Genomic DNA, 22,331 nt, shown 5'->3' on the forward strand with positions numbered 1-22,331 from the left:
TCTGTAATGAGATCTGGCGCCCTCTTCTGTGTACATAATAAATAAATAAATCTTGACAGAAAGAAAGAAAGGAAGGAAGAGAGAGAGAGAGAGAGAAAGAGAGAGAGAAATAAAAAAGGATAAACTCTCATGTACTCATCACCTTGGCTCAACATCATCCATAAGTCCTACTTCATTTATAACCACATCTTTTTCAACTGCATTCTTTGAAGCTTATCAAACGTAACACACCACTTTATATACTTTCCATTGTGAAGTTTTATTATTTATTTTTTGAGGCAGGTACTTACCCACGTCGCCCTGACTATTTTGGAATTCCCTGTGTAGTCCAGACTGGTCTCAGACTCACAGAAATCTACTTGCCTCCACTTCTGCCTCTCAAGCATTGGAATTAATGGTTCCTGGCCCCCTGTGTAGTTCTGAGTAAGAAGACTTTTTTTATTCTTTGAGAATTGCATACAATGTATTGTTTTGATTTTTTTTTTTTTCCCCAGAAAGGATTTCTCTATGTAGCTTTGGCTGTCCTAGAGGTCTGCCCACCTCTGCCTCCCAAGTGCTTGGATTAAAGGCATACACTACCACACCCAGCTTTGACAGTATTTGAGGCAGGGTCTCTCTATGTAGCCCTGTACTTTATTCATTTGTTTATTTTATGTGTATGAATGTTTTGTCTACAGTATGTCTGTGCCGCGTTCACATTCAGTAACTCACCTTGGCCTGAAGTGCACCACCAGCCTCAGGGGCTGTAATGGTGACACTTTGTATCCCTTCTCCTGCTTCCCAGCAAATACCCACCAACTGGATCCTGAGCGAGGTTAGGGTGGAGAGGTGGACAGAATGGGAGGCTGTCTGAAGCGGGAGAAGAGGATTTGTGGGTGCCAATAGCCGTTTCTTGCTCAAGTGGAACTCTCAGAAAACCTAACAGAAGGTCACTTGGTCTAGGCCCTTTGGCTGTTGAGGAAGAAACCAGGTTGTGTCAAGTGTGGCCTGAATCTTCAGCAAAGACCAGGGATGCCCCCTGGTGGATGTGCACCTTCCCAGTGCAAATAGTCAACTCCTTTAGATTGGACCGGCCTCCTGGTATCTTGAGGCCTGCCACTAGCCACTGGAAACTGGAATCCTGGAAGGCCAGGGTAATCTTTTTCAACCTTGGCATGCGATAAAAATATGCAGCGTTGCAGAGATGGCATTAGAGCCTGGTGTTGCCTCGAATTAGCTTCAAATCTCAGCTCTGTGTACTGACTGGGCATGCTTGGGCAAGTTAAGTTGTCCAAGCGTCCAGTCTCTCATGCGTCCACTGAGTATAATTGGAGTTCTGTCTCACAGAGCAATGGCCATGAAAATGGCCATGGGGCGGGAGTGTCTGTGCTGGCGAGCTCAGCCAACGGCAGTTAGGGTAATTGGTGGAAAGAGCATGTTCCAGGGGACAGGAGTCATCGCTCCATGTGTGGCCATGCTTTCCTCATTTGTAAAGCAGTTGGCCCTACTTTCCTTCAGGGTTGCTGTGAAAACCAGACCTTGAATCCAAGAGATAAGAACACCGGAGCTCTTCTATGTGCTTGAGGAGTTATTTTTATAATAGCTTCTACTTCCCAAGAGGCATTTCCCCATACTAGCCATTGGGCTGTTACAGGGCAGTTCTCTACCTGGAGCTGGGCATGAAGCGCTGAAAATGAGGAGCTGTTAGCTTGAATCAGCGTTCAGGTTCCTGAGAGCTGTTGGTGCAAGGGTCGGCGGACTTCTTGGAAAGAACCAGAGAGCAAATATTCAAGGCTTTGTGGGCGATGGACTTTCTTGTCCATCACAGGCGCTCAGCTCTGTCACTGTAGCTTTGAGTGATATGGACCCAGTGGCTGCTGGTCTGTGCCAGACAGACTTCTGTGTGAACTCAGGAATTCAAATTTCAATCCTTGTCACAATTGTGAAATGCTCTTTCCTGTCTACCACTGCATTGAAGAATGTCAAAAATGCTCTTCTGGGGACGGTGCTCAGAGGCGCTCAGAAATGGCCTGGCCTTAGACATGCAATCATTGTAAGGCTTCCTGCAATACAAAGAAAACTAGGTTGTCCCACACCCCGGTAATAGGCTTGTTTACTTTTATACCGAGAAGGTCAGGAAAACACTGAAGTCTGCATGCTGCTATGTGCAAAGGCAGACTTTGAGCACTTCTTGCTAGGAGACCTGAGGTTCGTAGGAAGTTGTCTAGGCCACAGAACATGTGTGTGTCTGTGACGGGATGGAGTGTGCTTTCATTACGAAGGAGCAGAAAATCGGTATGGAAGTGTTGAAGGCACATGCAGAGTCAGAAAGCGAGATAAATGTGAAGCTTTTAGATTAGAGGAATAAACATTAAGTCTCAGCCAGAAAGCAGAGGCAGGTGGATCCCTGTGTGTTGAAGGCCAGTCAGTCACATGGTGAGACCCTGTCTCAAAAATAAAATAAATCAAGGATTGAAAAAAAAATTAAAGGAGCTGAGTGTGGCTATGCACTCCTTTATCACAGCTTTTTTTTTTTTTTTTTTTTGAGACAGGGTTTCTCCGTGTCTATAGACCAGGCTGGCCACAAACTCAGAGAAATGTAACTGCCCCCACCTCCTGAGTTCTGGGATTAAAGGCATGTGCCGCCGCCACCGCCTGGCCTCGTCATTAGTTTTGAGGCCAGCTTTGTCTACATATCAAGTTCTGGGGCCAGGCAGAGCTATAGATAGCAAGATCCTGTTTTTAAAAAGGAACAAACAAAGGCCAAGAAAGCAGCAGAACCAGAGCCGGGCAGGAGGGTCTGAAGTTCAGGATCATTCTGGGCTGTGTAGGGAGATCTGTCTTTGGGAGGAAAAAAAAAAGCTTGGCATATCCTTCATGCTTGTGATCTCGACATTTGGGAGACAGAGTCAGAGAGATTAAGACTTTTCACGTTCCTTCTGGGCTGCATTTTTGAGGCCAGCCTGAACTACAGGAGACATTGGCTTAAAAATCCAAACCAAGCAGAAGAGCAGGCCGTGGGCTGGCTCTGCGGATGGCCCCGAGATAGCTGTGTGGTGAATGGAGCTGTGACCTTGGGGGCTGCAGGGAATAAAGGTTGTTGTCGAGTGTTTCTGTCTCCACGCAACATGTATTTGTCACTGAGATAGTGAGGAAGTGGGCTCCTTTCAGGCGAGATGGTGGGTTTCCCACCGCAGTCCTGATCGTTTTTGAGTGTATCACGCCCGAGCTGCTAGCCTCCTTCATAAATCACCAAGAATCTGGCGGACTGCATTGCGTCTGTTTTCTCCCTCTTCAAGGTTCAGCCATTTCCTCCTCCAGGGCTGAAGTTCCAGAGACATCCCTCTTCCCATTTCACAGATGAGCGAAGACAGGTCAAAGGTTTGCTTGTTGGAAGGATCTAAGCCTAACCGGGAGGGTTTCTGTCTCTGTTCAGAGCTTTTCTCTGGGGTGGTGTGAGAGGCCGAGATGGAAGGCTGGAGTGTCCTCGCCAGGAGGCACTTGCTCTTTACATTGTACCCCCGTTCATAGGTGACATGGTGTTCCTAGCTCATGCACGTACCAGGCCCCTTTCTCCAGATTCCTGTTAGAACGGTGAGGTGCCTGCACCCATGGTGTTTAGCAGACCAGCGGGAAGAAAGGCAGGAGAACAGTATCCGCTTCAGTGGTCACCGTCAGTGCTGGGGGTAATGGAGCATCGTCGTTCTGGACCCTGTGCCAGTTAGTTAGGAATCATGTGATTTCTCTTCCCCATCGTCTCTCTGGCAGAAGGTCTGACAAGTTGAAGACCAAGGTTCAAAGAAACCAAGTTATCTGCCAACTTCACAGACTAGGGAATGAGATTTTTTTTTTTTTTTTTTTTTTTTTTTTTTTTTTTGAGACAGGGTCTTGTATTAAGGTCTAGACTTGCCTAGAACTCACTGCGTAAGACATACTGGCCTTGAACTCACGCTGGTCCTCCTGCCTCACTCAGCCTCCCGAGTGTTGGAATTGCTGGTGTATGTCACCTCCCTGGTTGATGAGATACTTGAGCCTGGAATTGGCACACTTTGTGTGTATTAGGCAAGTATGTTAACCAGTTGAGCCAAATTTCTAGTTTTGGGCAACCGTGGGTATCTTTCTTAAGGAGTCATCTACCTTGTTTTTATGAGGCAGAGCTTCTCATTGATGTGGAGCTCAGTGAATGTAGGCTAAGCTGGCTGGCCAGAATGCCTGCCCTGCAGTGGGATTACAAGGGCACACCATCACACACGGCTTTTTTAGGTGCGTTCTGGGGATGGAACTCACGTTTTCGTGCGTGCAAAGTTTTGCAAACTGAGTCATCTCTTTAGCCCCAAATAAGACTTTATTTATTTTAGAAACCATTGTTTTTATTTTAAAAATTAGTTTTTATGTGTTGCTGTGTACCAGTGTATTGCCTGCATCCAGTATGTGTACCATGTGCCTGTGGAGGCCAGAAGTAGGCATCAGATTCTGTAGAACTACAATTAAAGGTGGTTGTCGTGAAACATGGTGTGGAGTGCTGCTTACTGGCTTGATCCCCATGCTTTTTCAGTTTGCTTTCTTTTGGTTTTGGTTTTGTTTTCGAGACAGGGTTTCTCTGTGTAGTCCCTGGCTGTCCTGGAACTCACTCTGTAGACCAGGCTGGCCTCGAACTCACAAAGAGCCGCCTGGCTCTGCCTCCCGAGTGCTGGGATTAAAGGCGCGCACCACCATCACCTGGCTCAGTTTGCTTTCTGATAGAACCCAGGATCATCAGCCTCGGGGCGGCCCCGCCCACAGTGGGCATGGCCCTCTCCCACAACCACCATTAATTAGGAAATTGCTTTATAGCAGTGGTTTTCAACCTATGTGGTCACAACCCTTTTGGGATCAAATGAGCCTTTCAGGCAGGTCCTTTAAGGCCGTCAGAAAACACAGATATTTACATTAGGACTCTTACCAGTAGCAAAATTGCAGTCATAAAATAGCAGTGAAAATGTTTCTAAGGTTGGGGGTCAGCACAACACGAGGGTCGCAGCACTGGGAAGGTTGAGAACCGCTGCCCTGTGGAGCAGCCTGCAGATCGATCTTACGGAGGCCTTTTCTCAGTTGAGGCTCTCTCTGATGACTGTAGCTTGTATCAGGTTGACCTAAGACTTGGAGGAGAGGTAAGGAGAGTGGGGAGCTCTGTAGGAGAAGCAGATGTTCGGTGTGTGGGGGACGGTGCTTCCTCCTGGGGTCTGGAGTTGTAAGCTGGTCACAGTGAACAGTGTGTCCATCCTATCCCCAGGGAGTCGCCGGTTGGTGGATGTGATGGATGTGAACACCCAGAAGGGGACCGAGATGAGCATGTCCCAGTTCGTGCGTTACTATGAGACACCAGAGGCACAGCGGGACAAACTGTACAATGTCATCAGCCTCGAGTTCAGCCACACGAAGCTGGAGCATCTCGTCAAGCGCCCCACTGTGGTATGCCAAGGCCTTCCGTGGCCCCTTCTATCCTTGTCTGCTACCCACCTGCTTCCCGTGAGGCCCCGCACCCAGCTGCTTGTTTCTTGAGACGGAGCGGCTGGGCGGGCATGGCTGAGGCTAGTCCCTTCGGGTGTGGTGGGGAAACGTAAAGGCAGAATCCAGGACCTGGCAGGGTGGCGTGGGTGAGGCAACCTAGCTGAAGGCACCCAGGGGCTCCTCAGGCAGAGGGGTAGTTCTTTCTGGACTGTCTGCAGGAGACCCCTGGGGGGGGTGCTTACAGTGGACACTGGCTTTCAGGTGGACCTGGTGGACTGGGTGGACAACATGTGGCCCCAGCACCTCAAGGAAAAGCAGACAGAAGCCACAAATGCCCTTGCAGAGATGAAATACCCCAAAGTAAAGAAGTAAGACTGACTGGCTGGTGGTGGGACTGGGCAGGGGTGGACCTCAAACTTGTGGGGATTGACAGGGGACTTCCTGGTCCTCGATGGGGGTCTCAGTGTTGCTTCAGAGGTGAGGGATTGACCCCCAGCTGGAGTACAGTGGTGACTGGAGAGAGGAGTCCCTGGGTGTGGACAAACGGGCCTCTCATCTCCCTGGGAGGTAGGCCTCTGGGCCCTGTGATGGGTCAGGGCCTTCCTTCCTGTTGGCCCTGGAGTCTGTACACAGCTACTCTGGAGTTCTGAGAGTGTTCCCTGTGGCATCCGTGTTTGTGCATGGGTACATAGTATCTGTTCTTGAAACCTTGGTCTATACCCTCATTGTGGCAGTGTCCCAGGAATGGCATTTTCAGAGGGACAGGACATTGCTTTTCGAGCAACACGGGACTTGGGATAATTGAGCATCTCTCTATCTTTAAAGATTTATTTAATATGTGTGTGTGAGTACCCGTGTATATGGGCACCACGTGTGTGCCTGGTGCATCCGATCCCCAGGAAAGACAAGGAGTTAGGAACCTTTAATGTGGGTGCTGGGAACCAAACCTGGTCCCTCTGTGAGAGGAGCAAGTGCTTTTAACCACAGAGCCATCTGTCCATCCTCTTTCTCTTTTCTCCGGGGTTGAGACCTAGAACTTCTGATCCGGAAGCACCTCCCCCAAGCAGAGCTCAGTGTCAGCTTGGTCACATGATGTGCCTTCCATGGTGCCCTGTGGGTTGGAGGGTGGCCAGGGTGAGGAAGGTAACTACAGTTGAGGGCAGAGAAAGACCTCATTCCGGATCACATGACCAGCATGTTTTCTGAGTCTGCTGTTCAGCATGGACAGGGGTACTTGGGGGTCCTTTCATATTAAGGGATTTGAATAATGGGCCATCTGGAGGAGGAAGTCACCTTGGATACTCCTGCCATTTCAGACCCTCTGTTTCTCCCCCTGAAGTGGGAAGGAGATGCTGGCTTCCCAGAAAGACTGGTGCTGGCAGCCTGGCTCCATTAGCATCTGTGGTTGCCCTTCTGCCAGCAATGCCCCCAGGAAATCTCAGCCGTGAACTCCTCATTGCCTCAACCTTCCATTCAGCCTGTATCCAATGCAGACTGCGTGCCAGGCTTTGTAAGGCAGGCTAGCACTCTGTCCCTGTGTTTCTCAACGTTCCTCTCTCTCTCTGTGTCACTTTCTCTCCCTCATTAATTCATGGACATTTTTCTTCCCCTCTAAGCTAAAGTTCAATGTATTCCTTGGATCTGGGCTTTATCAAAGGCGGAGAATATGGTCCAGGTGCAGGGAGGGGAGGGGAGCAGGGCTTGTTTCCAATTCTGTTCTCTTCTGATTGAATCACAGCATAGTGTTCTGAGATGGGCAGACACAGAGACGGACAGGACCGAGGACCTCCGTCCTCACTCACCCTGTTCAGAGCATGCCGTGTAGCATAAGCTGTCATGTTTCTAAGGAAAGAGAAACAAAACCAGGCAGGCAAATCCTTTTGAGCGCTTGGTCTCAAGGGCGCTTCTTGGAGGGCAGGCAGCATTTAACTTGGGGTTTATTTATTCTTTATTTTGTTGGAGACAGAGTCTCGTTACATAGTCTCCGGCTAACTCTGTAAACCATGCTGGCTTTGAAGTCAAGAGATCCCCCTGCCTCTGCCTCCCTAAGAGTGCTGGAATTGAAGGCGTGCGCCACCGCGCCTGACTACTTTTCTTTAACAATGGGTGGTGGTTACTGCGTGTCTGTGATGCATGTTGGCGAGCGTGTACCAGAATGTGCATACCGAAGTTAGAGGTCAGGTGTTTTACGGGAAATGATCACACTCAGGTGGCCAGGCATGCGGACTAAGTGCTTTCTTTACCTCTTAGGCTGCCTCTGGTTCTAAACTGGGCTTTGGAGGGCGGAGGAAATGGGATTATTGGGGAGGGGTTGAGGAAGGTGAAGACAGAGCTGGAAGAAGCAGATGACTGCTCCAGCCATTGTTCCCATTCATTCATTCAGCACTGCGAATTGAGCATCTTAGTGGTGCTGAGGACACAGGGTAGGAGAACCCTAATGAGGTCTCTGTCCTAATGGAATGTTCAGTTTATAGAGAGGCAGATGTTCATCCAGCAGCGACAGAAATACATGGAAGCTGACCTGGGGATGGGACCACCAACAAAAGCATAGTACCAGAAGTTTTGGTACTGCTCTGAGCTGAATCATCTGGCGAGCTTCTTTCTGTTGATCCCAGAGCTTCCAAATACACCTAGTCTAGCTAGCCAGGCCACCCCAGGGATTCCCCTGCCTTGGTCTCTGGGGTACTGGACTTACAGTCAGGCTGCCACACCCTGGAATTTATGTGAGTCTGGCGATCGGAACTCTGGTCTACATGCTTGCTTGGCAGGTGAAAAAAAAAAAAAAAGCACTGAGCAATTTTCCTAGTTTGGGGGGGAGTGTGGTTTGAGAGGGTCTCCATAGATAACCCAAGGCTGGGCTGAAAGCTCGTGATCTTTGTGCCTACCCTCTCTGAGTGCTGGGAATACGGGCGGCCTTCATCACACATACACGCACCGTGCGCCCCCCACCCCTCTCTAGTCCTGGAGGTAGTCTAAGCAGAGCGGGATGCATTCGTGTGGGTTTGCATTCTGCAAATGCTCCTGCTGTGTAGATTAGAGATGTGAGGAGGCTGCTGCCTGGCCTACGTTTCAGTAGACAAGAGGTGATCACACCTGGGCATATATTTAGGAAGTAAAATAGTCCTGGGTGATATAAATGCCTGTTAAGGTCTGCCTTGCCATTCTGAGAGCTTTGGTATTGTCTGTACTTTCTGGAGAGATTCCTTTAAATAGCCATATGCACATTTAGGGACTGTCTAGTTACCAAAACAATGGGGCATAAATATGTGACTTTTTAGGCCCATGTGTCTCAGATGTATTGGTGAGACTGTTTCAAATCAATTTCCAAACTCTGTCAGTGGCCATGGGAACTTACTATAGGATTTGAACCTTGCTAGGAAGGACGTGGTCACCTTGGAGCTAGTCCATTTTTTTCCGCTGAAAAGAAGGCTGATTTCAAATGTTCATAAGCAAGGTGGAAAAAAAAAAACCCACCATGATGGAGTCCTCTGGGACTGTGGAATGGTTCTGTGGAATTTAATTAAAATGACATTGTTTCTGGAAATCACAGCGCTTCCTTGCTGGAGGCGCCTACAGAGCAGACAGCTGACGGCCCTCCTGAATGGAAGGAAGGTTTGCGACATGGAAGGGGACTTGTGACAAATACTAGGCTTTTTTTTTTTTTTTTTTCTTCCTGCCTCTGGGATTGATGCTGCTTCGTTGTGGTCAGAGGTTTAGGAATTTTAATAGGTTTCAGTTGAGATTCTTAAGGCAGGGGAAGGAGAATGGAATCTGGGTGCCTGAGACCGAAGGGGTGAAAGATTTCTAGGGGATGTTAATGTATCAGTTATGGTGCCAGGGGCCACTCGAAGTTAGCCACATGCGCATTCTCATGGAGCATCTATTGTAGTGCGGACAAGACAGACAAGCCAACAAGGAAATGAGGTAATTAACGTGTCTCAATGGAACAGAACGAATAGGAGGCTATAAAAGAGAGAACAAGAGCGAAGGGGTGGATGGATGAATGCTGGTACCACCCGGCATTTCTGCCGTCTCCGCCTCCCCCTCAGCTCTACCCTGCAGAGATGCTTTGATTCTTGAGAATTAGTCACCTTGGAAAAGTCTTGCCTGATCAGTGACAGTACTAGGGTGCATCCTTGACTTGGTTGCTTATTGTTGCTTAGCCATTGTCTTTAACTGTCTCCCCCCCCCCCCCCCACACACACACAGGGTTTCCTCTGTGTAGCTTTGGAGCCTGTCCTGGATCTTACTCTGTAGACCAGGCTGGGCTCGAACACACAGAGATCCACCTGGGTCTGCCTTGAGAGTGCTGGGATTAAAGGCGTGTGCCATCGCTGCCCAGCCATTGTCCTTAACTTTAACAGCCTTAAAAAAAAAAAAGGCGGGCTCTGGTGTGGTAGCTCCCTCATGCCTGCAATCCTCCCATCCCTTGAAGGTCGAAGGTAAGAGGATGGCTGTGAGTTCAAGGCTAAAACAACAACCTGGTTCACCCTACACACACACACACACACACACACACACACACACACACACACACACACCCAACGCTTACGACGCCAAAGGTGATGTCAGTTTCTGCAGGTCTGGACTCTAAAAGTAGCAGGGTGGCTTATTGGTGAAATTATTAAGGCCACTCCACATAGTTAAAAGGGAGGTTTATTTTGTGGGGTAACGTACAAATGAAGGGGTAGGTTGTAGGGTCTGGCAAAGGTATGGCGCAGTCCGGCGGTGTTCTCTGGAGAACTCTGCTCGGTCTACCTCCAGCGTCCAGGGTCCTGGAACCAAGGGAGACCTCTCCTCTCGATCCTGGGTCTTCCACTTCCTCCCTCAGCCCCGCCTTGTGGGCGTGACCATTTCCGAAGCCTCAGTGGGGTTAGAACTTCCAGGCCAAGGCTGGGATGGCTACCCACTATGATCAAGGGCTCTTGGGAGCTCCCGTCAAGGCTTAGGTCCAGGCTTCTGAAATGGAGCATTCACATGGCTGTGGGCAGGCAGGCAGCCAGTGGAGGTTGAGTTCCTCATCATGTGGACCACTCCCCGGGGCTGCTTGAATGCCCTCATGGCGTGGCAGCTGGTTCCCCAGAGAGCGAGTGCTGCTGGGAAGACCATAGTGCTCTTAATGACCTAATTTTGAAAGTCATATCCTGTTGACTTCTGTTGTGTTCATTAATTAGTCCAGCTCGTACTCTAAGGGATAGAGATGTAGCTCTACCTCCTTTTTTCTCTTCTCTCTTTTTTTTTTTTCTTCTTTTTCTTTTTGGAAGGATGGTGCTTTCTTTGAGACTAGATCTCATGTAGCCCAGGCTGGCCTCGAATTTGCGGTATAGCCAAAGATGACTTGAGCTTCTGATTCCCCTGCATCAACCTCAGGACTGCTGGGGTTGCAGGCATGTGGTCCCGTGGCTTGTTTTGAAATTTATTTGTATTTTATGTGAGTGAGTGTTTTGCTTGTGTATGTATGATGTACTATACGTCCCCACAGAGGCCAAAAAAGGGTATTTGGTTTCCTGGAACTGGAGTTACAAACAGTTGTCAGCCACTATGTGTGCACAGGGAACCAAGCCTGGGTCTTCTACAAGAGCAGCAAGTGCTCTTAATCACTGAGGCATCTCTCCAGCCCTCCCCAGACTTGTTTTGAATGTCATGCTGGGGTTTGAACTCAGGGCTTTATACTTGCTAGATGAACACTCTGCCGACATGAACTTCATGCTCAACTCTCCCCTCCCCTTTCTTTCTTTGGTGCTGAGGTGGAACCCCGGAGCCCGGCACATGGCAGCCAAGTGCTCTCCCACTGAGCCACAGCCCTAGCTCACTTAGCTCTACCAGCCTGAAGGAATCCCAGGGCATGTTCTGAAGCTTCCAACCATCCGATAGGTCTGGGCATGTGTGCACTTTTTCCACAGAGGAGGATTGGGCGTGGGGATGCATCGCAGAAAGGGATTAGTGGGTCTCCGCACTCCCGGCTGCTGGAGAAGGGTTTTTGGCAGTGAGTGTTGCTAGTGTAATGATGGGCTGTGGACACTCAGACAGTCAAGGACTTCAGAGTCCCAACAAAAAGCGGGCTTCGAGTAAAGCATGTGTTTGCAGCCCAGATGACTGTGAAGGGACTTGACTCCCTCCCTGCCCCCACAATTTTACTATATGTTTTTTTGCTCTGGTGACAAGAAAATCTGGGGGATACATGGGAGGGAGAAGCCGAAACACAGGGCGACAGTTTCACCGCATGCTTAGGCGTCAGGCCAGCGCACGCCTTTCCTCTTCGTTGGGAGACACAGCTCGGCCTTCTGTAGGGACGCTTCATTTGCCCTGGCCTGCCCTCTCCCTTGTACTGTGGGAAGACAGGAGTGTGCCACAGATGTGAAATGTGGAGTCTCGTCCGTAGGTAGGATGAGAAGTCTGCACAGGTGGCCTTTGGGGATCAGAAGTTCTCTGCTTTTCAGCCAAGCCTCCTTCAGAGTTACAGCCACATTCCCCTTTCAGTTCAGACGTTTGCTGGCATCATAAGTGATCACACATGTCTTAGCAGGTAGGACAAGTGTCAGCCAAGAACAGATACTGGACTCCAGACCTCAAGATTCTTGGTACCTAAAAAATAATAATAGGGTTGGGGATTTAGCGCAGTGGTAGAGCACTTGCCTAGCAAGGGCAAGGCCCTGGGTTCGATCCTAAGCTTCCAAAAAAAAAAAAAAAAAAGGAAAATAATAATAATCACCATCATCATCATCATCATCTCATTTGAACTGCCTAGTCGAGATACCAGAGTGGTCTCCTCTGACAGATTTCTTTAACTCCAAAGACAAAACTTCTTGCTCAAGGACAACTCCCCAATGAAGGCTGCTTACACCCAAGATAGAGAACATTCTTTGGGGCTTTTATTTTTACCTTTCAACAGGAAAAACATACCTGCTTTAAAAAAAAAAAATCCAACTGGTTGCAATCTAAGCTCATAGAAGAACACTGGGAGGTACAGAGGGGTACTGCCTGAGTCATTAAGCACCTGGGAATGGGTTCAGTGTTTTTGTACTTAAAGTGGGGGTGATGGGGTTGAAGGGTGACATACAGTCTACACTGGCTTTATAGGATCATGAGTATAACCAATGGTTACTGTCAACACTTTGGTTAGAACCCATTAGCGTTGCTGGCTTTTCACTGTATACAGTGTTTGACTAAAGAACGCAATCTGGTTTCTGCTTCTTCAGAGGCATTCAGATGTCTCCTGCCTCCTTGTGGCTTTGGGAGGAAGGAAGGTCAAGGTTGGAAGAGTCTCTTCCCCCTGGTGATCCTGAGGTGACTTTTGAGTTGAGTTGAACATTTCTTTTTGCCTAAAGTTAGTAAATGATTGAAGTTGGGCTGTGTATTCAAATTTTGTGGCTAGAGTTGGGATTTGCCAGGTAGATCTGGGTGGAACTGGGAGATGGGCCACTTCTAGGCTAGTGTCCAGGATAAGGGGCTGTAGTTATGAACATGGGTGCTTCCTCATCTGAAATGGTGGGAACGAGCTTACGGTGTAGGAAATTTGAGTTGAACAATGTAGTTTCTAATTAATGGATATTTATCTCAATGAATTCCCGCAGTAATTTCTATGTCCCTCGGGTGACAGGGCGATGGAAGAGCAGGTAAGGGAAGAGTCTTCTAGAATGCCTATCTAAACTTCAGCTTATCACCTCCTAGGAAATTACCCTGAGAGAGGAAAGAAGTTGCCCAAGGTCACACAGCTAGTCTCAGAACCTCACCCCTCCCCAATCATGGACTCCCTAGAAAGCTTAACTCTGGTCCTCCCTCCAGCTGTGCCAGAGGGTGAATATTTAAGAGAGGTGGCCTTATTAGGTCACCACCTGGGCAGCAAAGGTGCGCGTCCACATTCCGGAAAACCTGGACCCAGTAGTCCCTAAGCCACTGCCTGGGAGCGCAGGAGTGGGCGAGAGGGCTGCTGTGTGTGACGGCGCGTGCCCTAGTGTGGCCCGGTGCTCATCTCGGTGTCGCCGCGGCCTCTCCACTTCCCTGGCGGCCTCGGCGCCGCGCGGGTGTTCAGTTTCAGCGCCGGGGATGAGCGCAGGCTGCGCCTGTCTCCCCAAGGAAGGAAGGCAGCGCGAGAGGGCCCCAGCGTCCTGGGCTGGGGCCTGGCAGCGCGGTGGAGGGGGCTCGGCTGCCGTCGCCTCGCCGATCTGGCGCGCGTCGAGCCTCTGCGGAAGGGGACGCCCGGGAGCCGCTCCCCGGCCGCCAAGGGTAACCTCCTTTGTGGCGCGTGGGGCGGGGGTGGGTGGCCTCCTGCCCGCGGGATGCACGGCCGGCGGCGGCGTCGCCGAGCTGTTCTTTGTGTCTCCCCGGGGCGGGTTGGAAGTGTGGGGCGTGTACGTTCGCGCCCGCGCGGCGCCTCCAGCCCTGCCACCCGTCGCCAGCTTCCCTGGGTCTCTCCATGAGACCTTAGCCCCAGGGGACGCCAACTGGGCCACCTCGGGGAGAGTTTCTGGAAGTTGGAGAGAGGAGGGCGAGGTGGGGCCGCCTGGCCTCTGCAGACCCCAAGGCCGCGCCCCCAAAGTTGGTGAGGCAGGTGCAGCGCCCCCTTAATACCTGGTGCCTTCCTCCATCCCGGGCCTCCAGCCCTTCCAGGACTGAGCTCCGTGGCTACAGATTTTCAGCAAATTTCAGCTGCTAACTTGCAGGATGCATAGAAGCCACCTGGTGTGATGGTGGTGGGGGTTGGGGGTGTCGCGTGCGTGGCTGTCCAGCCTTGCCGTTGCGGAAGCCTGCTTAGCTGGCGGGCTGGCGGAGGGGGAAGCTTTAGCGGTTGTGGCACCAAGCCGAGCCGGGGTGCCCATGTGACTGCTGTGTGCTTGGGAGGAGGAAGCTGTAGAGGTCAGTGCAAAGGCGTCATGCCAGAGCGAGCAGGAGCGAGGAGGGAGCCCCCCCAGTCAGAGCGGGTGGGGAGCCTTGGGGTGGCAAGCTGAGGGTTGCCTTTGGACTGCAGGGGCCAGTACAGAGCCGGTCTGGCACAGCCCCTTCGGCTTAATGAGGGTGTTGAGGATGGGAGGGGTAGAGTGGGCACTGGAAGGAGGGGGTCCACATTAGAAGAGGCTGGTCTGGAAGTAGGGTTCTAGCACACAGTGGGCCCCTGAGGGCAGATCAGACACAGACTGCATTTGGAGAACTTTCCCTGCGCACACATCCAGAGAACCCTAGTTTTCTACGTGAGGGGTTGGCGCAGGAGGGGCTGGAAGATGGGCTAAGGGGGAGTGACCCGTTTGGCCAAGCAGACCCAGGGATCCTAGAGCTGGACAACCCAACCCTGGTCCTTTTTCCTTGGTGTAGGTGCCCCGTCGGCATGTGGGCATTTCGTTGCAGGCTGAAGGAAGCTCCTTCTCTTGGCTCCACCCCGTACACTTAAATTGTTTTCTCTAGTCTCTGCTCAGCTGAGGCCTGAAGGGGGTGGAAACCAAGGTTAGATTTAAAAAAAGAGGAGAAAATAAAACCCGAGGAAGAGCTGGTTTTAGGGAAATGAGGACTAATATTTTGAAGTGGCGCCTAGAGAAAAGAGGCCAGTGTGGTCCATGAGGGTGGGGTGTAGGGGTAGGGCTTTAGGAACCCTCCATTCTTTGGAGGGAAGATCTCTCAGGTCTTAAGTCAGGGGACCTGTTCGCATCGCCTTGGGTGAGCGGGCCGGCGGGGTGTGGAGCCCCAGTCAGGACTTGAGCAGACCCAGTGCCAGCTTCGTGATAGTCCTGGGCTGTCAACTACACCCCTCCGATGGGGTTGCTAGGCAGCAGGGCTCTGATGTACGGGAGGCCTTGTGATTCGTCAGGCTCCTGCAGACACATGGTTAAAGCTCCTTCCAGCCTATCCTGAGGAGGGACGCGGGGCACGCTGCCTGCATATTGCTGAGCCCCGGGTCCACCTGAACGAGAGGTGCAAAAGACAACCAGAAGGAGGGGCTCCTGGAGCGCTCCAACCTTCAAGCCAGTCCAATCCCACGCGCCCCCACCCACCTACCCACCCATTCCCTCCACTAGGGCTTGCTGCTGGCTCCTCCCTGCAGGTCCCCGCCCCATTCCATCCCTCTTCCCCAAACCACGGAAGAGCAAAGTGCAGCGGGGGAAAAAGAGGTCAGTGGGGTAAGCGTGTGCACGGGCCTCTGTAGGTGCCAGGATGGGCACGAGGAAGGGCAGGTAGCTCTTTTGTGCCCCCTTGGGGTTCTTGTGGGTAGGGGTCAGTGGTAGGGGAGCTAACACTGTTGTTGGCCAGGTCTGGACTTGGAAGCCAGTGGGGGGCCCCTTCTTACTCAGGCTCTGTGCACCCCCAGGGCCGGTAGCATGTAGCGGGAGGAACAGGAGACGGCTGTCTCCCTGCGGGAAAGACTGGGCTGTCTGTCTCTTCTAGTGCTTATACGGGAGGGACGCTGCTGTGGATTTCTTCTCTCCTTAAATGCACAACCTGTGATCCAGCGTCTGTTGCCAGAGTTCTTCACCCCTCTCTGATCCCAAGACCTTTTATTCCCTCTACTTAAAAATAAATAAATTAATTAATTAAATAAAACAGCTTTGTTGAGATACCGTTCACACAGAAAAAGTGTGCAACCCAGCGTTTTCTAGTGTGTTCACAGGAACCACACAGCCGATTTTAGGATTTTTTTTTTTCATCGTGACGGAACGAAACCCCATACTCATTAGTGTCATCCCCCAGCCCCTGGCCACCATTAATCTGTCCGTGTGCTTCCTCTTTGGATTGCCTTGACTTGGGACGTTTCGTATATGCGGACTCACACTGGGTGGGATTTCTAGCTTCATTGCTTACTTGGCAAGCCGATCCCTCATTTCACTTCCATCTGTGTAACCAACCCTCAACTGCAAGGCGGTCGTCAGCAAGGGCAGGCTGGGATCGTCTGCATTCTTACGGGTGTCTCTCGGTGCTCTGCTCCATTCCTGGGCAGGACTACTGATTGAGTGAATGAGATGAATGGGGACTGGTAATTGGCAAATGACGCAGGTGGTTTACTACCGAATTCCAGGGGGCCCAGCTGCTACAAAGGGAGCTCCGGAGAGCTGCAGCTATCAGAGCTGTGGAGAGGAGCAGAGAGGAAGCCTCCGAGTTGGGGCGGGGGCGGGGAGGTCGGGTCGAAACTGATAGCGCGGCCTGTGGGTTGCCAGTTCTCTTGGGAACTCAGAAAACCAAGGCGTTGGTCTCTGAGCTTCTGGGTGGATGACCCAGGCTTGAGATTTGTCACCTGATCCCAGGGGCATCCCCCGAGAGGGAAACTCAACTTAGATTTCAGTTCTTTAAAAAAAAAAAAAAAAAAAAGAGGAGGAAATTCCCCATCTGCAACCTTTATAAAAGGGCGTCAGGTCAGGTGGCTGTGAGGCTTTGCTCGCCTCCTGTGATTTGGGGTTGACTTGTGTTTTCCACCCCCAACTCCTGCTTCTCTGTACTTCAGGTACTGTCTGATGAGCGTGAAGGGTTGTTTCACTGATTTCCACATTGACTTTGGAGGCACTTCTGTGTGGTACCATGTTTTCCGAGGTGGGAAGGTGAGTATCTGTAACTTTTGTACGCCTCCGCGTACAGAGAGGCTGGCTTTTCCCTTCTTTGATCTCTCTTCCCCCTGGCCCAGGGCCACCCTATCCCCTGGGACCTGGCTCTCTGTTTCCTTCTGGAGGGGGAGGATCACCTATTCATACCTACTTAGTCTGTCTTGTAGTCTGAGTACTTTAGGCCAGTTAGCAACTCCTAAGGACCACCAGCATGAAGTTCCTCAGCATTGTCTCCGGGTTTTGTTTTGGTTTGTTTTTAGCTTCAGAGTAGAGATGGTAGTCACTGCCTGCCTGAGCAAGAACATTTTACACCAGGGATAGACACCACTCTGAAAAGGAAGTAGTGGGTTGTATATTCAGGGTGCTTCGCTAGGTCTCCTTTTGTGCGGTGATGTCCCTGCATGGATGTAGGTGATGCAGGTGTGTGTGTCTTGAGAATGCCCATGTGTGCCTGGCTCATCTGGGTCTTCGTGGACATCCGTTTTTAAACGACAGTGTTGGGAGAGACTCTGGGAGGAAGTCAGCCCACTTGATCCCAGATGTTTTTCCTTGACCAGAGTGAGCACAGGCTGAGTTTATTTATTGGGCCATTTTATCATACATCTTAGGAAATTCCCTTCCATTCCTTTCCCACCTCCCAGACGAGCCTGTGGCTCAGGAGAAAAAATGTTCCACACAGCACAGGAAACATTTCTGCCTTGGTATTTCAGCTGGAATGGAGATACCCCACAGGTAGCCAGAACCCTCCCTGCCTGCTCAGGGACCCTATGAGCCCTGCTTGGGGAGCCCAGACAGATGGATTTGCCACCCTCCTTGTTCCTCCCCAAGTTGGTGGGTCTCTTTGGGGTTTGTTGTAAGCCTGGAAGAAACCAGAGACTTTGGCCTAACTGCCTCCTTCGCCTCCCAAGATCTTCTGGCTGATCCCTCCAACCCTGCACAACTTGGCCCTGTATGAGGAGTGGGTGCTGTCAGGCAAACAGAGTGACATCTTTCTGGGAGACCGCGTGGAACGATGCCAAAGAATTGAGCTGAAGCAAGGCTACACCTTTTTCATCCCTTCTGGTAGGTTCCTCTATGGCTGGCTTGGGGTCGGTCAACCACTGGCTCCTCCGGGCGTTTGGAACAGCCTCCTGCCTCCCTTTGGTCTCAGCCAGGGTTGGAGGCCATGTGAGGGCTTCTGGGGGCCTTGGGATTAGATGAGCCATTGGTATACCCTGAGGGGAGTGGGTCTGAGGCTACAGAGAAGGCATATAACCTTCTTTGTCCCTTGGAGAAGCCTCGGGTCCTTCCTCTGGGGACATTTGAATGTCTGTCTTGGGCCTTCCTCTAGAACAGTGGTTTTCATGCTGTGGGTCCCAACCCCTTTAGGGGTGGAAGGACCCCGTCACGGGGGTTGCATATCAGATATCCTGTATATCAGATATTTACATTATGGTTCATAACAGTAGCAAAATTACGGTTATGAGGTAGCAACGAAAATAATTTCATGGTTGTGGTCACCACACCATGAGGAACTGTGTTCAGGGGTCACAGCTTTAGGAAGGTTGAGAACCACTGGCCTACAGATACCTGTGTGAAGGTGACTAAGGTATCTTAGGGACTGAGGATGAGTGTACCCCACAGACTTGGATGCAAGCTCTTGGGAAGGGTGATGAACCCTCTTAGTTGGCACTTTGGCTCTGCTGCCTCGGTGTTCCCACCTTGAAAATGGAGCAAGAACTTGCCTGGGTTGTGTGGACCTAATGAGTACAGATTGCTCCCTCTAATTTTGTAAGAGACAGAGGGTTTTTAGGTGGCCAGTGACCTAGGATCAGGGAGTTTGTGTGTGTGTGTGTGTGTGTGTGTGTATGTGTGTTCAAGTTCACATGTGGGAGTTTGTGTATCTCTTGGTAATTAGACTTTGGAAGATATGTCAACCAGAAGAAAGAGCAACAGGAAACTGTTGAGCCATGCGAATTTAAAGAATTGGGTTGGGTACCTGAAAAAGATATGTTGGTTTGTAAATGACCAGGTCAAGGAGGCTGGTTCTAATATGCCTTGTAGGTACAAAAAAACAGTCTCCAGTCAGGAGTAAGATCTGATACAATGTAACACTGTGTAAAGAGTTTCTATATTGTAGTATTTAGGGAATGACAAGGAAAAAAAGTCTGTGTATAGTCATTAAAGAAACAGTCCATCACTCCCCGCCCGCACCAGGGGCATTTGTGGGTTGACTGCATAGAAGCAGTATGATGTGTGGGTGAGCAGGGCTGATAGGAATACATTTCAAAGAAACGGTAGTGCTTTCTTGATAGTTTTGAGTCTGAAAATCTACCTCTTTCTTTCTTTTTCTCTTTTTCTTTTCTTTCTTTCTTTCTTTTTTTTTTCTCAGTGTAGTTTTGGTGCCTGTCCTGGAACTCACTCTGTAGCCCAGGCTGGCCTCGAACTCACAGAGATCCACCTACCTCTGCCTCCCAAGTGCTGGGATTAAAGGCATGCGATATCACTGCCTGGCTTATCTTTTATTTTTCTTACTTTGTTGCTACTAGGCAACATTAAGAGATAAGAATTTTATTTCTATATTTGGGGTGTGTGTGTGTGTGTGTGTGTGTGTGTGTGTTGGGGGTGGGGAGTAGCATTTGGAGGCCATAGGATAGCTTGAGGAAGTTGGTTCTCTTCTTGCACCATATGGGTCCTAGGGATCAAACTCAAAGTCATCAGGCTTGGTGGCCAAGTACCCTTACCTGCTGAGCCATCTTGCTGGCCCTAAGATTGGATGTCAGAGACCTAGGTGAATACTTGAGGTTCTCTCGGGACCTAGAAACTCTCCAGCATCTAAACCCTTTGGTCCGCAGACACACACATTGGCGGTGTATGGAAGTCTGCTTGTGTGTTGGTATGGAGAGAGCCTTGGGGAATCCAGGAGGTTTTATAGCCTTCTCATAGGAGTGGTTCTGTGTTGGAGAATCTAATTCTTGTGTCTTTCACAAGACCATAAAATTTTTTTGTGTGTGTGTGTGTGGGGTGTTTCGAGACAGGGTTTCTCTGTGTAGCTTTGGAGCCTGTCCTAGACTAGCTATGTAGACCAGGCTGGCCTCGAACTCACAGAGATCCGCTTGGCTCTGCCTCCCGAGTGCTGGGATTAAAGACGTGCACCACCACCGGAGTTATTAAAGATGGCTGTGAATTGCTATGTAGGACAGGGTTTCTCTGTGTGGCTTTGCGCCTTTCCTGGATCTTACTCTGTAGCCCAGGCTGGCCTCGAACTCACTGAGATCCACCTGCCTCTGCCTCCTGAGTGCTGGGATTAGAGGCGTGCACCAACACCACCCGGCAAGACCATAAATTTTTATTATTTTTTCTTTTTTAGTCAACCTTTTTGTATATGGGGGTGGGGAGTTTTGAACCAGCCTAGGTTAGCTTTAATTTCACTGTGTAGCTGAGAAGGATCTTCAACTCCTGATCCTCCTGCCTCTACTTCCGAAGTGCTGGGGTTATAGGCATGTGACACCGTAACAAGCTTGAGACAGATTTGATGGATAACCCAGGGTGGGCTAGATGTCATGATCCTCTTGACTCTGCCTTTCAAATGTTAGGACCACACGCATACCACAATGACCAACCTCCACAGTGAATTTGTCTGTCTGTCTGTCTATTGTCTATGTTGAGGAATAAACACAGGGTCTCACAAACACTGGGTAAGTGCTCTACCAAATGAACTGTGACACTTCAAACCCACCCTAGTGACTTTAGACATGTTTTCTGCTGCTGTGAGCCCCAAGTGTCCCACCTCTGTCTCTCAGTAGGTCTCCGGTTCTTTGGAAGCTCATAGGAGGCTAATGGGTCGGAGTGCTACAGTGTATATATATCACCTTTTCTTCCTGTGTCTGAGGGCAAAGGAGCCATGGATGGTTCCAGGCCGGTGGCTCTCTGGTCTCTATCCCTGGACAAGCCAGGAAAGCTCCATGGAAGAGGAAGACCATTGAAGATGACCAAGAGTGGGAAGACCCAGAGAAGGGGGCTTGTTGGGTTTATTCTGTGGATCTGCTGGCCATCATGGAGGCAGAGGAAATGGTAACACGGTGTCAGGGTACCAGGAGCATCTAGTCAGGAGGAGACTACTGGGTTTATTAGAAGCAAGGATGTCAAGCAATAGCAAATCAGGGGCAGCATCAGAATAAGCCAAGGGGCATCTCTTTTTCTAATGTTCTGGCAATATTTGTGGCCTCGGCCTCCCCCTCTGGCCACACTAGTCCAGGTGAGTTGTGGGTAATAATTCTGAGCAGGAAACATTCTCTATTCACTGATTTTTTTTTGTTGTCAACGTATAAGGGAAAACTTAAGCCAGCCCCTCTTCCCCCCCATGCCCTTTCCCAAAATTAAAGATACCTGACCAAAGGTCTGTCCCTCAATTCACAAGGTTCTGGGTCAGGTGTAGGTAGCCAGGTGTACCTAGTTTTTATACCTTCAAAACTGGCCCTCTGATAGCCTTCATTCTGTTTGCCCTTCCTGGCCATATGACTTTGGGAAACGTACGTAACCAAACAAAAACTCAAACCAATCAACAAACAAGAAAATACCTTTATTCAATTGGTTGGTTGGTTTTTGTGAGAGGGTCTCATGTGGTCCAGGCTGGCTTCAAACATGTTACTGAGGAGAACGACTTTGAACTCAGGATCCTCTTCCTCACCTCTCAAATTGCGTGACTAAAAGCTCTCATGTAGCAAATATTCTTGGAGCTTGACTGGTTTCAGGCAGTGAGAGAGGGGGGCTGAGGGGACATGGGATACAATCCCTCCCTCTTGAGTGTGGGTCCAGCGAGGTGGCAGTCATGTTGGTAGCCCGGTATAGGGGCCTGTTAGGGATACCTGAAGGTTGGAAATGTCTGAGAAGAATTCTGCAATCCGGAGACTTAGGCTGATCATAAGTATTCCCTGTCTTTGGAGTAAGAACCATCCCTTGGGGGACCTGAGGCAAGAGGAGGCTAGTATGGATGGCCAGTGTTACTTGTCTCAAAAAAGTATTGCTGGTTGTGACGGTTACATCTTTAATCCCAGCACTTAGAGGCAGATGGATCTCTGTGAGTTCAAGACCAGACTGGTCTACAGAGGGAGTTACAGGCCAGCCAAGGCTAGACAGTGAGACCCTGCCTTTAAAAACAAAAATTCAGAATGAGAGACATGAACCACTTGGTGATGCCAGTAAGTCAGTAATGGTGACTCTGAGTCCTTGACAGCGTAGCATGATGGGGCCTTTGGTAGTCTACCTGTAAAATGGGTACAGAACAGGGAAGCAGTCAGATGAAGCAGGTGATCTGTAGAGAGTGCTGGAGGCATGGGCAATTGATAAATGGCGCTGGGG

General features: G+C 50.2%; 1 protein-coding gene across 12 annotated transcripts in view; it reads left to right on the plus strand.

Moving 5' to 3' along the window:
* The window catches only part of Kdm2b (lysine demethylase 2B), a 119,575-nt gene that overhangs the window by 23,910 nt on the left and 73,334 nt on the right, over nucleotides 1-22,331 (plus strand). For 9 of the 12 annotated variants that reach the window (XM_036171483.1, XM_036171482.1, XM_036171475.1 and 6 more), the window contains exons 5-8: nucleotides 5,252-5,430; nucleotides 5,731-5,837; nucleotides 16,895-16,988; nucleotides 17,900-18,053. In XM_036171483.1, the coding sequence (XP_036027376.1) occupies nucleotides 5,252-5,430; nucleotides 5,731-5,837; nucleotides 16,895-16,988; nucleotides 17,900-18,053 (534 nt within the window). Of the gene's footprint in view, nucleotides 1-5,251; nucleotides 5,431-5,730; nucleotides 5,838-13,475; nucleotides 13,696-15,392; nucleotides 15,579-16,894; nucleotides 16,989-17,899; nucleotides 18,054-22,331 lie in introns of those variants that run through there. The other 3 variants (XM_036171485.1, XM_036171487.1, XM_036171486.1) reach the window with 3 other exon arrangements.

The sequence above is a fragment of the Onychomys torridus genome, chromosome 22, assembly GCF_903995425.1.
Source record: "Onychomys torridus chromosome 22, mOncTor1.1, whole genome shotgun sequence".
Lineage (NCBI taxonomy): Eukaryota > Metazoa > Chordata > Mammalia > Rodentia > Cricetidae > Onychomys > Onychomys torridus.